Below are 13119 nucleotides of genomic sequence, written 5' to 3' on the forward strand. Positions count from 1 at the left end.
ACGCCGTCAGAACAACGTCCATTCTGTCATTGACCATTAGGAGGGGAACGTGGGGTCGTCCAGTCTTGGCTGGCACGTTTTGCTGAGATTCCAGCTCCGAGGCGGGATTGCGAAAATACTCTGTAAATAGTTCGCCAAAGTGGCCCGATAATGTCGATGTCGGCGAAGGGTGTTGTGGTGTACTTGGAGGCGTGTCCAGAAGTCCGCCGGATTGACGATGTCGTCCCGGAAGGGGTAGTTGATAACCATGCCATGATCCATGTGATGGCGTGCCACTTAGACGATGGAAATCAGGTCGTGTCAGGATGTATCATCGTGGAAGAAGAAACGCGATTTGGGTGTACTTGGAGGTAGAGAGCCACAATCTTCCGTACGAGAGTCCAGACAGCTGTTGCCGGCCCGCGCTCAAAACGATGTAAATCTGTATCTTCGACATTGCACTTGAGGTACAGGGATGAGTTCATGCAGTTTCTGTCTTCTAATATATTTGCCGATGACGAGAAGGTACCACGTCATGGTGGTGTCATGGTGTAGTATGGTTGGTGGATCGTTTTCCAAACTGTAGGCCATGAAACCTGAGGGTGACGTGCTTCGACGAGGTTCCGGAGTGGATACGTTCGGAGAAGACGGTAGATGTCGCAGGTGGTCGTCTTCCTGGTGCTGGGGAGCTCGGTGCATATGTAGCTGTACTCCAAAAATAAACGGCCGATGTGCGACATCGGAGGTGGGATGTGTGCCAAAGACGTCGGTGGGCATCTCGAAACAGGTGCGAGCTCGGTGGTCAACATTCCAGTAAAACTAGCATTTTGGATTTTCCATAAGCGGAGCATAGTACTGGTGTAAAGTGCCGTAGTCCTGGTTCTCACGTTAACCAGATCGAGACCATCATCCCTCTGCGGTAAGGAGAGGGCATCATACTGGACTTTAAAGATGTGTCCAGAACATATAAAACACCCGAAAGCTGCCTGTGGTCTGGCTGCCATTGTCTCAGTGATGGGCAGAATCTGCGTGATGTCGGGTATCCGGGACAGCGAAAGGTGTCCATCAGTTGGAAGGGGACTACGCCGTCTGCGGGAAGGCCGCGGCCGATGTTTATGGCACATGATTTTGGGACGTTCATAGCGCTCCCTGCCGCTGCGATGTAACGGGTGATCCAATGCATCGCAGCTTGTACGTCGGCCGCTGAACGTACGACGAGGGTCAAGTCGTCCGCTTACGCTCGGCAGCGGAACACGTGACCCCGGAGTGGAATGCCTGTGGTCATCAGTTCCCTAGAACTTAGAACTACTTAAACCTAACTAACCTAAGGACATCACACACATCCATGCCCGAGGCCGGATTCGAACCTGCGACCGTAGCAGTCGCGCGGTTCCGGACTGCGCGCCTAGAACCGCGAGACCACCGCGGCCGGCAGTAGTTCTGTACTGAGCGTTCAATCCTTATAGGTTCTGTAATTCTGCCGTTATAGTGGACAACCCTGCTGTACTGAGCGTTCAATCCTTATAGGTTCTGTAATTCTGCCGTTGACGAAAAGCCTGGACGTTTCCCCATGAAGGAGCCGAATAATCACCTGCGTGAACATCTGGGGAATCGCCATCCGGTTCATCACTGCGTTGAGGAATGCATGACTGATGCTGTCAAACGCTTGATTGAAGTCGATGGAGATTAAAGCGCCTGTCAGTCGCGAGTGTGTTGCTACAGTGATCACATCTCGATATTAACGGGGGGCTGTCTGTATATTATGATGGTCGCCTAAGGATGTTTGTTCGTTGGAAACAGTTTCTAGTAGTACATGTCTGAGCCGCACAGCTAGAAGGCGTGTGAAACTGTTGAAGTCGGAATTGAGTAACATGATTGGCCGATAGCTATCTAGTCGTGTTCCTCCTGCAGGTTTCGGGTCTGGTATTAGTAAGCCTTCCATGAACGTTGGTAGCGCGAGTGCCGCGCCGGACAAAAGTTCCCACTACATTTATCTCCAAGTGGGCAAGCGCTCTAGTCAGTTAGACTAATCTTTCATTTTACTAGTAAATTCTTTCATGTCCCTAAATCTAAACTGTCTATCCACAGTCTTTGGACACATTAGCTCGTAGAGGATCTTTCTCTCTAATTTATGTCCCTCTTATTCCCTACATTCCTGTCATTTGGAAGTACTTAACAAATTACACTCAGTTTTAGTTATCATGTTTTAGTGTCTTTGATTATCTCGCTTTCAGATGCCTTTTATGTTGTATACATCATGTGTCCTGCACAAAACAGTAGCTATTTTCTCCCGCCTAGTATTACTGGTAACTATTTCGTAAGTTTCCAGTCTTACGATGTCCGCGAGTGTTTTAGTATCTTTATCTGCTCTATAGCTGTGTTTAGTGCACCTATACACGATCGCGAAAACACCGGAGAATGCAAAGCAGATGATCTTTGAGTTCTATAATGCGTACTCATTTGAACAATTCTTTCCTGTCGCGCATTTTAAAATTTTCCCGGCGAAGTGAATATTCAAAAAAGTTTCAGGTTTGCAGATGATCATCATTTACTTCTGTGTACGATTTGTCCGCTGGGAACCTGCTAGTCATCCTCAGATACGCCGTCGAAGACTGACGAAGACTTCACAGTTTAGTATATCCTCATGATTATTCCGCCCATATGCTAAGATCGTGCTGACAAACAGATCACACTACCCTGCGGGCAGCGCCGGCACTGGTGGAATTAAGGGACTCACCTGTGCTCAGGGTTGTGATTCGCTGTGGCTATCGGCGTACTGATTCGTTTCCGTTTGCAACAAATCGTTGAACTGATTGGGTTCCCTGCAGGGTCATGTGCGACCTGCGCGGGGCCACAGCCCTGACTGCCGGGTGGGCCTTGACCCGCGCTGCCCGGTTAGCGATGCGGTGCCTCACCAAAGCACGAGTGTGCCCGGGCACCCGAGGGGCTCGTCTGCTCGCCGAGTCGCGCTTCCGCCAGGCACTGAACTATTGCGGGCGCAAAACGGTATCCATGTGGTCCTTTGGCAAGTAGTTTTTTTACTTCGCACAGTATCTACCGACACAGAATTTCACCTCCGTTGTTGTATTAAAATAATTGATGGCTATAATATCAGGAAGAGAGATGGTTACTTGAATCTCCACCATTACCTGTAATTATTATACCAGCTTACTGAAAGGTGCCTGTGAAAGGAATCTGTACCTTACGATACAGTGAAAATATTAAAACACTGGTATCCAAAATTAAAGCAACAAACGGAAATTTTGCAAGGTTGGGTTTATTTTGCCACAAAACAATGTACACAGGTGATAGTAAAGTAGAAACAATGTAAAGAATACAGAAACGTAAACAACTGCAACATGCATAATGATAGTCAAAAATGTTCTTTTAATTGAATCAAATGTGGATTCTTGGTTAAATATTGTAAATTAATTAAATAAACACTGTTTTTGTCTTGTTTCACAATTTTATTATTAATGCCACTGTGCAACCTACGTTTCGGGTTATAAGCCCATTTTCAAGTACATTACTGATTCCCAAAGATGATAATGCACTGATAAACATGATGACAAGGAAAAGATAATCATTTCAACTTCTTAAGGTATCGATCCATAGCTTAATGTACAATTACGACAATAACCATTTTTAACAAATTACATAAATTATTACACAATCAGCATTACATTAAAATGATTGGACTAAAGTTATTCGCCAGCCAAGAAGTTTTTAACGACGATGGATTGGGGCTCAAAGTTTTGCTTCTGTCCTGGGTTTCTGACTCATCTAAAAGAGGTGAATAATTGAATTGGGTTTGCTCTTTTAATAATAGGTGTGGGGATAGACACATCTGTCTTTTAATTTCTGAAATTTCTAATTGGTTGGGTTTGACCCCTTTTCCTCTGTGTGTAAGACTTGTACAACTGTTATGTATTTGTAGTTAATGTCCAGGCGTTGTTCTGCAAAGGCTGAATCAGGCTTCTTCAGTCTCCAGCTCCTGTGGTGTTCTTTAAGTCTGGTACAGATTGACCTCTCCATCTGTCCAGTGTACCAAGACTGACACTTACAGCATGTGATTTTATAAAGCCCACTTTTTGTGATGGCTGGTCCTTTGTCGGCCTTTGCAGAACATTGCCTGAACAATAACCACAAATACATAATAGATGTACAAGTATTACACACAGAAGAAAAGGGGGCCAAACTCAACCAATTAGAAATTTCAGAAATTAAAAGGCAGATGTGTACATCCCCACACCTATTATTAAACGAGCAAACCCAATTCAATTATTCACCTCTTTTATATGAGATCAGAAACCCAGGATAGAAGTAAAACTTTGGACCCTAATCCATGGTAGTTAAACAGTTCTTAGCTGTTGAATAACTTTAGACCTGTCATTTTAATGTATTTCTGCTTGTATAATAATTTATGTAATTTGTTAAAAATTTTCATTGACGCAGTTGTACATTAAGCTATGGATCGATACCTTAAGAAGTTGAGATGATTATATTTGCCTTTTCATTATGTTTATCTGTGCATTATCATCTTTGGGAGTCAGTAACGTATTTGAAAATGGGCTTATAATCCGAAACCTTGGTTGTGCAGTAACATTAATAATATAATAGTGAAAGAAGGCAGGAACAGTGTTTATTTAGTTAAAAATGTTCTTCTTTTTCCATCTTAACGGATTTGCACACATATTCTGACAACTGGTTAATGTTCTCAGTATGGGCCGGCTCTCCGGGCGGGAAGGAGCGCCGGTCCCCGGCACGAATCCGCCCGGCGGATTTGTGTCGAGGTCCGGTGAGCCGGCCAGTCTGTGGATGGTTTTTAGGCGGTTTTCCATCTGCCTCGGCAAATGCGGGCTGGTTCCCCTTATTCCGCCTCAGCCACACTATGTCGGCGATTGCTGCGCAAACTAGTTCTCCACGTACGCGTACACCACCATCACTCTACAACGGAAACACAGGGGTTACACTCGTATGGTGTGAGACGTTCCCTGGGGAGTCCACCGGGGGCCGAACCGCACAATAACCCTGGGTTCGGTGTGGGGCGGCGGAGGGGTGAATTGGACTGCGGTAGTCGTCGTGGGGTTGTGGACTACTGTGGCTGCGGCGGGGACGGCGGAGGACCGGTTAACATAACATAACATATCATGGGGTGTGACCACCTCTGGCAGCAATACAGTCCTGACAACGACGGGACATGATGTGAACGATGTCATGAATCTCATGTTGACGCAATAACGCCCGTTCCTCCTGCAGAGCTGCTCGCAGGTCTTGGAGAGTGGTTGATGGAAGCTGACGTGATGCAACCCTTCCCCCCGTGCATCCCATACATGCTGTATGGGATTCAAATCGGGAGAGCGATCTGGCCACGCCATGGGTGCCATATGTTCCGTTTCCAAGGAAACGTTAACCGCTCTTTCACTGTGAGGTCGATCATTATCGTCCATCAGTACGAAGTCTGGGCCCACAGCACCCCGCAACAACCGCACATGACGTCTCAAGATCTCGTCACGGTACCTGGCAGTGAGTAAACATTGCTGATCCTCCCATACAATTTCCTGAATAGGTGTTCGTGTGGTTAACATTATGCCTCCCCACATCATTAGGGATCCTCCTCGATATCGCTCACTTTTCACTGTGTTTGAGTCCTGAAATCGTGTTCCACGTTCCCTCCAGATGCGAATCCGTCGAGAATCACTCTCCAGACCAAATCGGAACTCATCTGTGATAAAAATATTGGTTCACTGTTCGACTGTCCTGGTGACATGTTGACGACTCCACTCTAGACGGTTTCTTCTGTGAAGACGCGTCAGAGGTGGACATACAGCAGGTCTCCGACAATAAAAGCCACTCGGCCGAAGCCTTCTGTACATCGTTTGCCTGCATACAGCACGTCCAGTGGATGCTCCGGTGTCACATGCCAATTGCCGTGCAGTACTAAGGCGATACCATCGTGCCCTTACAGCCAAATAACGGTCCTCTCTTTCTGTTGTCACAAATGGTCGTCTCTGCCCTGGTCTTCGAGATACAGTTTAGGTCTCTATAAACTGTCGCTTCATCCGAAAAAGAACAGAATGATTCACATTAAGCCATCGGGCCACATCAGTTTGCGATTGTCCTGCTTCCATTCTTCCTATGGCCCTCCAACGCAGAGAGTGTGGTAGGCGTCTTCTCTGTGCCATACTGCATCGTCTGTGGTCGTGTACACAGCAAGTGTGGATGAGGGGCTACCCGAGAAGCACTACCTAGTTTGATAGGTGCCCTGACATCATGTTGTTGTTGTGGTCTTCAGTCCTGAGACTGGTTTGATGCAGCTCTCCATGCTACTCTATCCTGTGCAAGCTTCTTCATCTCCCAGTACTTACTGCAACCTACATCCTTCTGAATCTGCTTAGTGTATTCATCTCTTGGTCTCCCCCTACGATTTTTACCCTCCACGCTGCCCTCCAATACTAAATTGGTGATCCCTTGATGCCTCAGAACATGTCCTACCAACCGATCCCTTCTTCTGGTCAAGTTGTGCCACAAACTTCTCTTCTCCCCAATCCTATTCTATACTCGATGTTAACAAATTTCTCTTCTTCAGAAACGCTTTCCTTGCCATTGCCAGTCTACATTTTATATCCTCTCTACTTCGACCATCATCAGTTATTTTGCTCCCCAAATAGCCAAACTCCTTTACTACTTTAAGTGTCTCATTTCGTAATCTAATACCCTCAACATCACCCGACTTAATTCGACTACATTCCATTATCCTCGTTTTGCTTCTGTTGATGTTCATCTTATATCCTCCCTTCAAGACACTATCCATTCCGTTCAACTGCTCTTCCAAGTCCTTTGCTGTCTCTGACAGAATTACAATGTCATCGGCGAACCTCAAAGTTTTTATTTCTTCTCCATGTATTTTAATACCTACTCCGAATTTTTCTTTTGTTTCCTTTACTGCTTGCTCAATATACAGATTGAATAGCATCGGGGAGAGGCTACAACCCTGTCTTACTCCCTTCCCAACCATTGCTTCCCTTTCATGTCCCTCGACTCTTATAACTGCCATCTGGTTTCTGTACAAATTGTAAATAGCCTTTCGCTCCCTGTATTTTACCCCTGCCACCTTTAGAATTTGAAAGAGAGTATTCCAGTCAACATTGTCAAAAGCTTTCTCTAAGTCTACAAATGCTAGAAACGTAGGTTTGCCTTTCCTTAATCTTTCTTCTAAAATAAGTCGTAAGGTCAGTATTGCCTCACGTGTTCCAGTATTTCTACGGAATCCAAACTGGCTGGCGTGAATGGCTGGCGTGAATGTCCGTTGACTGGAATGCCACCTTCCATGCAGAACACGATCGTGCGAACATCTGTTGACCGTTTGTATGATTATATCGTGAATTAGACTCAGCAGTTGAGTCCCATAGTGCTCAGAACCATCTAACGGGGAAATAACGGTTTGTTGCTTTAATTTTGGACACCAGTGTATTATTTAAGGTCATCCTACAAAATATCGAGTTTTTGTAATACTCTGTGATAAACAGCAAACACTTAAAAGCTTTTATTGACACACACGGAAGTTAGGTGGTCATATCACGGCAGGACGGTTTTCATATTGAATTAAGATTGTTTTTCTCACCAGGTACACATTTCCCGAGGCAAAGTCTAGCTTCAGACTGTCGCTTATTTGGCCTCAGACTGTCTTATTTGGCAAACATTTTGTTGAAAATCAAGAGTTTACATTCATTACTTTAGCGACCAAACACAAGCCTGTATAATGAGCACGACCGTATCGAACTGTCTATTAAAAGCCTTGCCGTTTTGGAAATCTGATGGACTATCAGCCTAATTGAGTGCTTCGATGCCCTTTACGATTTCCTAGTAGAAAGAACATAATAAAGGAACATTTGAAGGGACTTACAAAAAGTTTCAGAGACTATTTTCCTGCTCTGTTTAGTAATAACAGTTCGATCTGCAACCGATTGGAGGTGACAATAATTCTGGAATCCACACGAAGTGTAAATTTAAGCGAGCAGCTACTCCAAACTTCCAGTGACTTAAGTTACAGAAATAAAATTTTGTCCCCGATAAGTTACTGGTTAAGCTTAAAGGAAACTTTCCAATACTACCAAATTAATCGGTAAAAAATTTACTACTTTCTTTCGCTTATTTAAAAAATAAATACAGAAACAAACTTCTCAGTGAAAATAATTTGAGAGCGTCTTTAACTTCTGTGGTTCCTGATTACAAAGTTATGTGACATGTAAAGCAGGCAAAGCAGGCGGGTCCTTCTCGCTGAATTCCTCGGAAGGGTTGAGCCAGCTAACTCCATAATGAGAACTTGTGGGTTAACAGAAAAGTGGAAAACACTTTAATATTGAAAACTATACCTACCCATTGTGCAAGAGCGTTCATCAGCCCTTTTGATGTGGTACAACTGAAATGTGAAGCATTATAAAAGCATTAGGACTATCAAACCATTTGTTTGGAATTGAGTTGCTTCCATGTTACAGTAACTACCTTTTTCTTTAATACGTCTTTGTGAAAGGAGGACACATGTCGAAAAAGTTTAGGAACCACTGCCCTTTGGTATGTCCAAAAATATCTGCATTACATCACAGTCGTATGGTACAACCACTATATTATCTGTTGAGTCTAAATATGTTTGTTAAAATTAAAAGAAAACTTACGAAGTTACGCAAAATGCTGACAAGAAAGACATTTTATTGAAAAGGTTCTTGCTTCAACTAAATAAAGAAATATTCTTCATCTCGTGACGCCATAACGATCTTCTGGATAACTTTATTCCTGAAGAAAGCAATTAAGACGTTAGACAATTATGATAACGAAAATAGGATGATATGTAAATGTATCTGAAACTTACAATGGTGTTGTAGTGCACCATTAGAAGGTCATTCACATTTTCCGTAGATATTCCATTACGTTTATCCGTAATGACAGGCGCAAGCTCAACTACATACCCTCTCGCTAGGGGCACTAGAGGCAGGTGTACATGGTACTTCCCGTTCCACTTGCAACAGTCTGGGATAAGTTGTAGCTCTTGGTTCTCACCACTCCAGAAATGACTGCGCTTCATCCGGTTTCCACATCAACAGATACATGCAAATTTCATAGTTCAAAATGGTTCAAATGGCTCTGAGCACTATGGTAATTAACTTCTGAGGTCATCAGTCCCCTAGAACTTTGAACTACTTAAACCTAACTAACCTAACTAACCTTGGTCGGTGCAAGGACCTTGCATTTCGATATGAACTTCTCACATAGTAACAATAATATACGATAACCCAAAAAGAGCCATCAAGAAAATTAAAACAATTGCAATTTGTTTACACTCTGGTCACTTCAGTGTCTTGCGCTGAACTGTCCGCGTAGGGCTGCATTAACAGGCCACACACGAGTGGATATTAGGGGCAGGCCATGGATATTTCTGACGGATTCTGGAACACCTGGAGTCTCCTCCAGTGCGTTAAAGGAAACGCGACCTTAAGGTCGTCAACTGCAATTCTCGGAAGAGGCGATTCGGCCCCATTAGATGGGCGCATTCGTGCGGATTGCTGCAGTAAGCGGACAGGCCACGTTCAGAAAGTCTATGATTTTCCTGCGGTTTTCTCTTGGCAGCAAGTTCTAGTAGCTTCCAGTACGGCGAAGGAGTGGACCACTCACCACATCGAAAAACTTATAAAATTGTTTCATAACCTTCGTTGTGGAAAATGATCAATGAACATTACACGAAGAAGAATATAAAAAGCAGGGTGTACGAAGAGATTTTTGAAATATTTCTAGACGATATTCCAACTGTGGACCAAAGTATAATATAAACTTATTTACAAAATTTGAGATCAGGTTTCATGAAGGAGCTCAGAAAGCTGGAGGTTTTACAAAGAAGCGGAAAGAGGAAATGATGAATTGTATAAAACAATAAGAATTTGCTTGTATATTATTCAGTATTGTATTACGCATTACTGTGTTACACCCATTGTTTTTCATTACGAGTCATTTTCCTTTACAAAGGATCAAGAACACCTTGTTCCTAGCACATCAGACTTTCTCGATTCGCGAAGGAGTGCAAACTACTCGGAAATCAAATCCGCTCGTATATGGCCAGTCCTTCTTGCCTTACCAGCGCGGTCCATTTTCCTCTTGCATCGATCCCTGTTGACTCTCGGGCTCAGCCGGGTACCCGAAGGAGTCGCGAACCTCGACGCCGCATCGCCTCTCGCGCTCTAAGTTGCCGGTAAAGCTGAACTCGACTACATGGGGTGCGCGCAACACAACGGAGCGGTCAGCCGCAGGCGGGCTCAGCCGGGTGAATGGGGAGCGATGCACGGCTCTGGCTCCGTGCATTATCCAGCTCATCTTCACGAGACGGTTCAAGTCTCTCAACCACGTAGTAGCAGTAAAACTGCCATAATTTTATAAAATTTAAGTCGTTTCTTTCGATACTTTGCCGTTTTGATATTGTCTTATCATGGTTTACTTTTCTGGAAAAGTAATTCTTACGTACAATGTCTTGAAAAGTTGTCTTACATACAACGCACAAGTTCGAAAAGTCGAGTACTTATTAAGTAAGAGTTTTGTATTAATATTATTTCATTAGTGCTTTTTTGACTGATCAATGTTTCTTTGCAATCTGTTAATGCTCATTTATCGTGACTTAATAGATTTAGTAAGAAAGCGCCATTTCACAATGTAATTCCTCTGTATCAGCTACTAGAGGCTTATTTTGTATGAACTGGGAACTAGCACGCAGAATCATCTGAAAGATTTTTCCCTTCAATCTATCTTTATTTAACCACATTTTACGTTTCCATAGAGATATATTTCTACTTCTGATGTCAGTGTAGCAAAATTACATTGTTTTAATTTGAACTTTCAGGTCATTATATGTACATCGAGTCCTCGAGCCCACGAAAAGAAAATGATTTCGCCAGATTGTACTCGCCTGTGTATGGCAAGGAATTTGCAGATGACGGATGCTTCATGTTCTGGTACAACATGTATGGAACAACGATAGGTATGTACTTTTGAGGTCTCTAGTGCACAAAACGTTCTGCTGTTCTACTAACCTTTACTGAATAAGACACCCAAAATTTGTACGTAATATTGTTGTTATAAATACCTAGGTTTATACGAATATTTCAGGAATTACCGAGAGTAACAAAATTTATACTTATCTTAAGAATGAAGAAGAAAGGTTAGAGTTTAACGTGCAGCCAACGCCACAGTCATCGGAGACGGAGGTTAAGCTCGGATTGGACAACGCTGGGGAACGAAATCGTCTTTACCTCTAGTGGTTAATCAGGCGTCTAAATTTCAGAATTGTCCAAATTAAAATACTTTTCAATGTAACACGATATTTGAGAAGGCTACATTGATTAGACATAGGTAGATCAATTTGAAGTTTTGTTCTACATAGGTTCAACTCACGTTGGTACCAAATCGCATCAGTTCAGTGACCCACTGCCTTTCCTGTGCTTATGTTCGTTTCGATGCACAGAGGCCAAGAGCTCTAACTATACCTTATACGAGTATGCAATCGTATTGCAGCCATCACTGCATATCAGTGCACCTCTCCTTTTGAGTTACATTTCTCCTGTCAGTCATTTCGAAGCTAATGAAACAAATAAATAAATTGAAAACAATTACTAGATGTGGGTTTCACAGAATTGTAGCTATGGACAAAATAATTGGATTGAAATGTCATCTGATTAATTTTTTGTCGGTTAGATAAAATAATTTTGGATAATTTTGGGCCGCGTCATTGTAAAGTACGAAAACAACTAAATTGTCGACGTGTCGATCCACTTGCTGCAGTCCACTTCAGGGTTGTTTTTATTCGGACGTTATAAAGCTATTTTACGTAATTATCATTTGATAGGCAAACTCTGGAGGTTAGTTAAGTGGTGATGGATTTGTTAGATTTATTGAGGAAGACATGGTAATTTATGTTAATTACACTTATTAACTACAAAAATCTTCAGTTGTGTATGGCATAAATAATTAATATAAATGAAAAAGTATAGGTGCACAGGCTGCAGGAAAATAATTAAAGTACATTACAATTCCTTCAATTCCTGCAAAACGTTCTTTCTACATGACACCTCAGTTGACTGCAATTATCTTTTCCAAAATTTACTCTGATCAACAGCCTTCCCATCCCATATAAAAGAAAAAATATATACTCTATGACAGAAAAAAGAAGAAAAAACGGCGCTCCACGAAGAAATTATCCGAGTGAGACGGAAATCCATAGACGTAATGCACATGTACAGGAAAACATATAATTACAGTTTCACAAAAACTGGATGATTTATTCAAGAGCAAGAGGTCACAAACTGAGCAAGTTAATAACTTGTTGTTCCACCTCTGACCCTTACGCAAGCAGTTATACGGCTTGGCACTGATTGATGATGGCTCTCGATCTTCCACCATAATCTTCCACCATCAACATCAGGTGGCAAATACGAGGTAGACAAGGATGTGGAAACGTGGGTTCTACTGTGCCAAGACTGCTTGGTAGCTGCAACAGGAAAACACAATTAATTAGCAGGAGTCCAAAATAAGAAAGTATTTATTACTTAACTTTGCTGTAGTCCATGATCAGTTGGTTGACAATTATAGAAGACGCGACTAGACTAAGCGTCTGTAGAATGTCACAAATCTTGCAGTGACGAATTAATCTCTCGTAATCTTGAATATCGAATCCAGTGAATTTAAATACTAACTTGTAACGGAGCTACAAAGACTTGATGGCAGCAATGACTGAGCTGCAGACGATGACTAACATCGGCGCTGGCTGACCACTGCACTACTCTCCTGCTGCACATGAAGTGGCCTCGCGGCGAGCATAAGTACTGCGACTGTCTGTGTACTCTTTGGCTAACACAGCCGTTCTTCTGTTCCGTTTATCGGAAGAATCGCATCCGGCGGATCGATCTCTCAGGCGGCGGTGTGGTCGTATGACTTACGACATCACAATTGACAGAGTTGTTGGATGTCGTTCTGAGGGATATCGTGCCAAATTCTGTCCAATTGTCTCTCCCTAGATCGTTAAAATCCCGAGCTGGTTGCAGGACCCTGTCCGTAATGCTTCAAACGTAATCAACTGTGGAGAAATCCGGCGATCTTGATGGT

General features: G+C 43.1%; 1 protein-coding gene across 2 annotated transcripts in view; it reads left to right on the top strand.

Moving 5' to 3' along the window:
• LOC126184859 (MAM and LDL-receptor class A domain-containing protein 1-like) overlaps nt 1-13119 on the top strand; it is a 1134981-nt gene that overhangs the window by 728239 nt on the left and 393623 nt on the right. For both annotated transcript variants that reach the window (XM_049927473.1, XM_049927474.1), the window contains exon 5: nt 10862-10999. In XM_049927473.1, coding sequence (XP_049783430.1) covers nt 10862-10999 — 138 coding nt within the window. The remainder of the gene's footprint in view (nt 1-10861; nt 11000-13119) is intronic.

This window comes from Schistocerca cancellata, chromosome 4 (assembly GCF_023864275.1).
Source record: "Schistocerca cancellata isolate TAMUIC-IGC-003103 chromosome 4, iqSchCanc2.1, whole genome shotgun sequence".
Taxonomy (NCBI): Eukaryota; Metazoa; Arthropoda; class Insecta; order Orthoptera; family Acrididae; genus Schistocerca; species Schistocerca cancellata.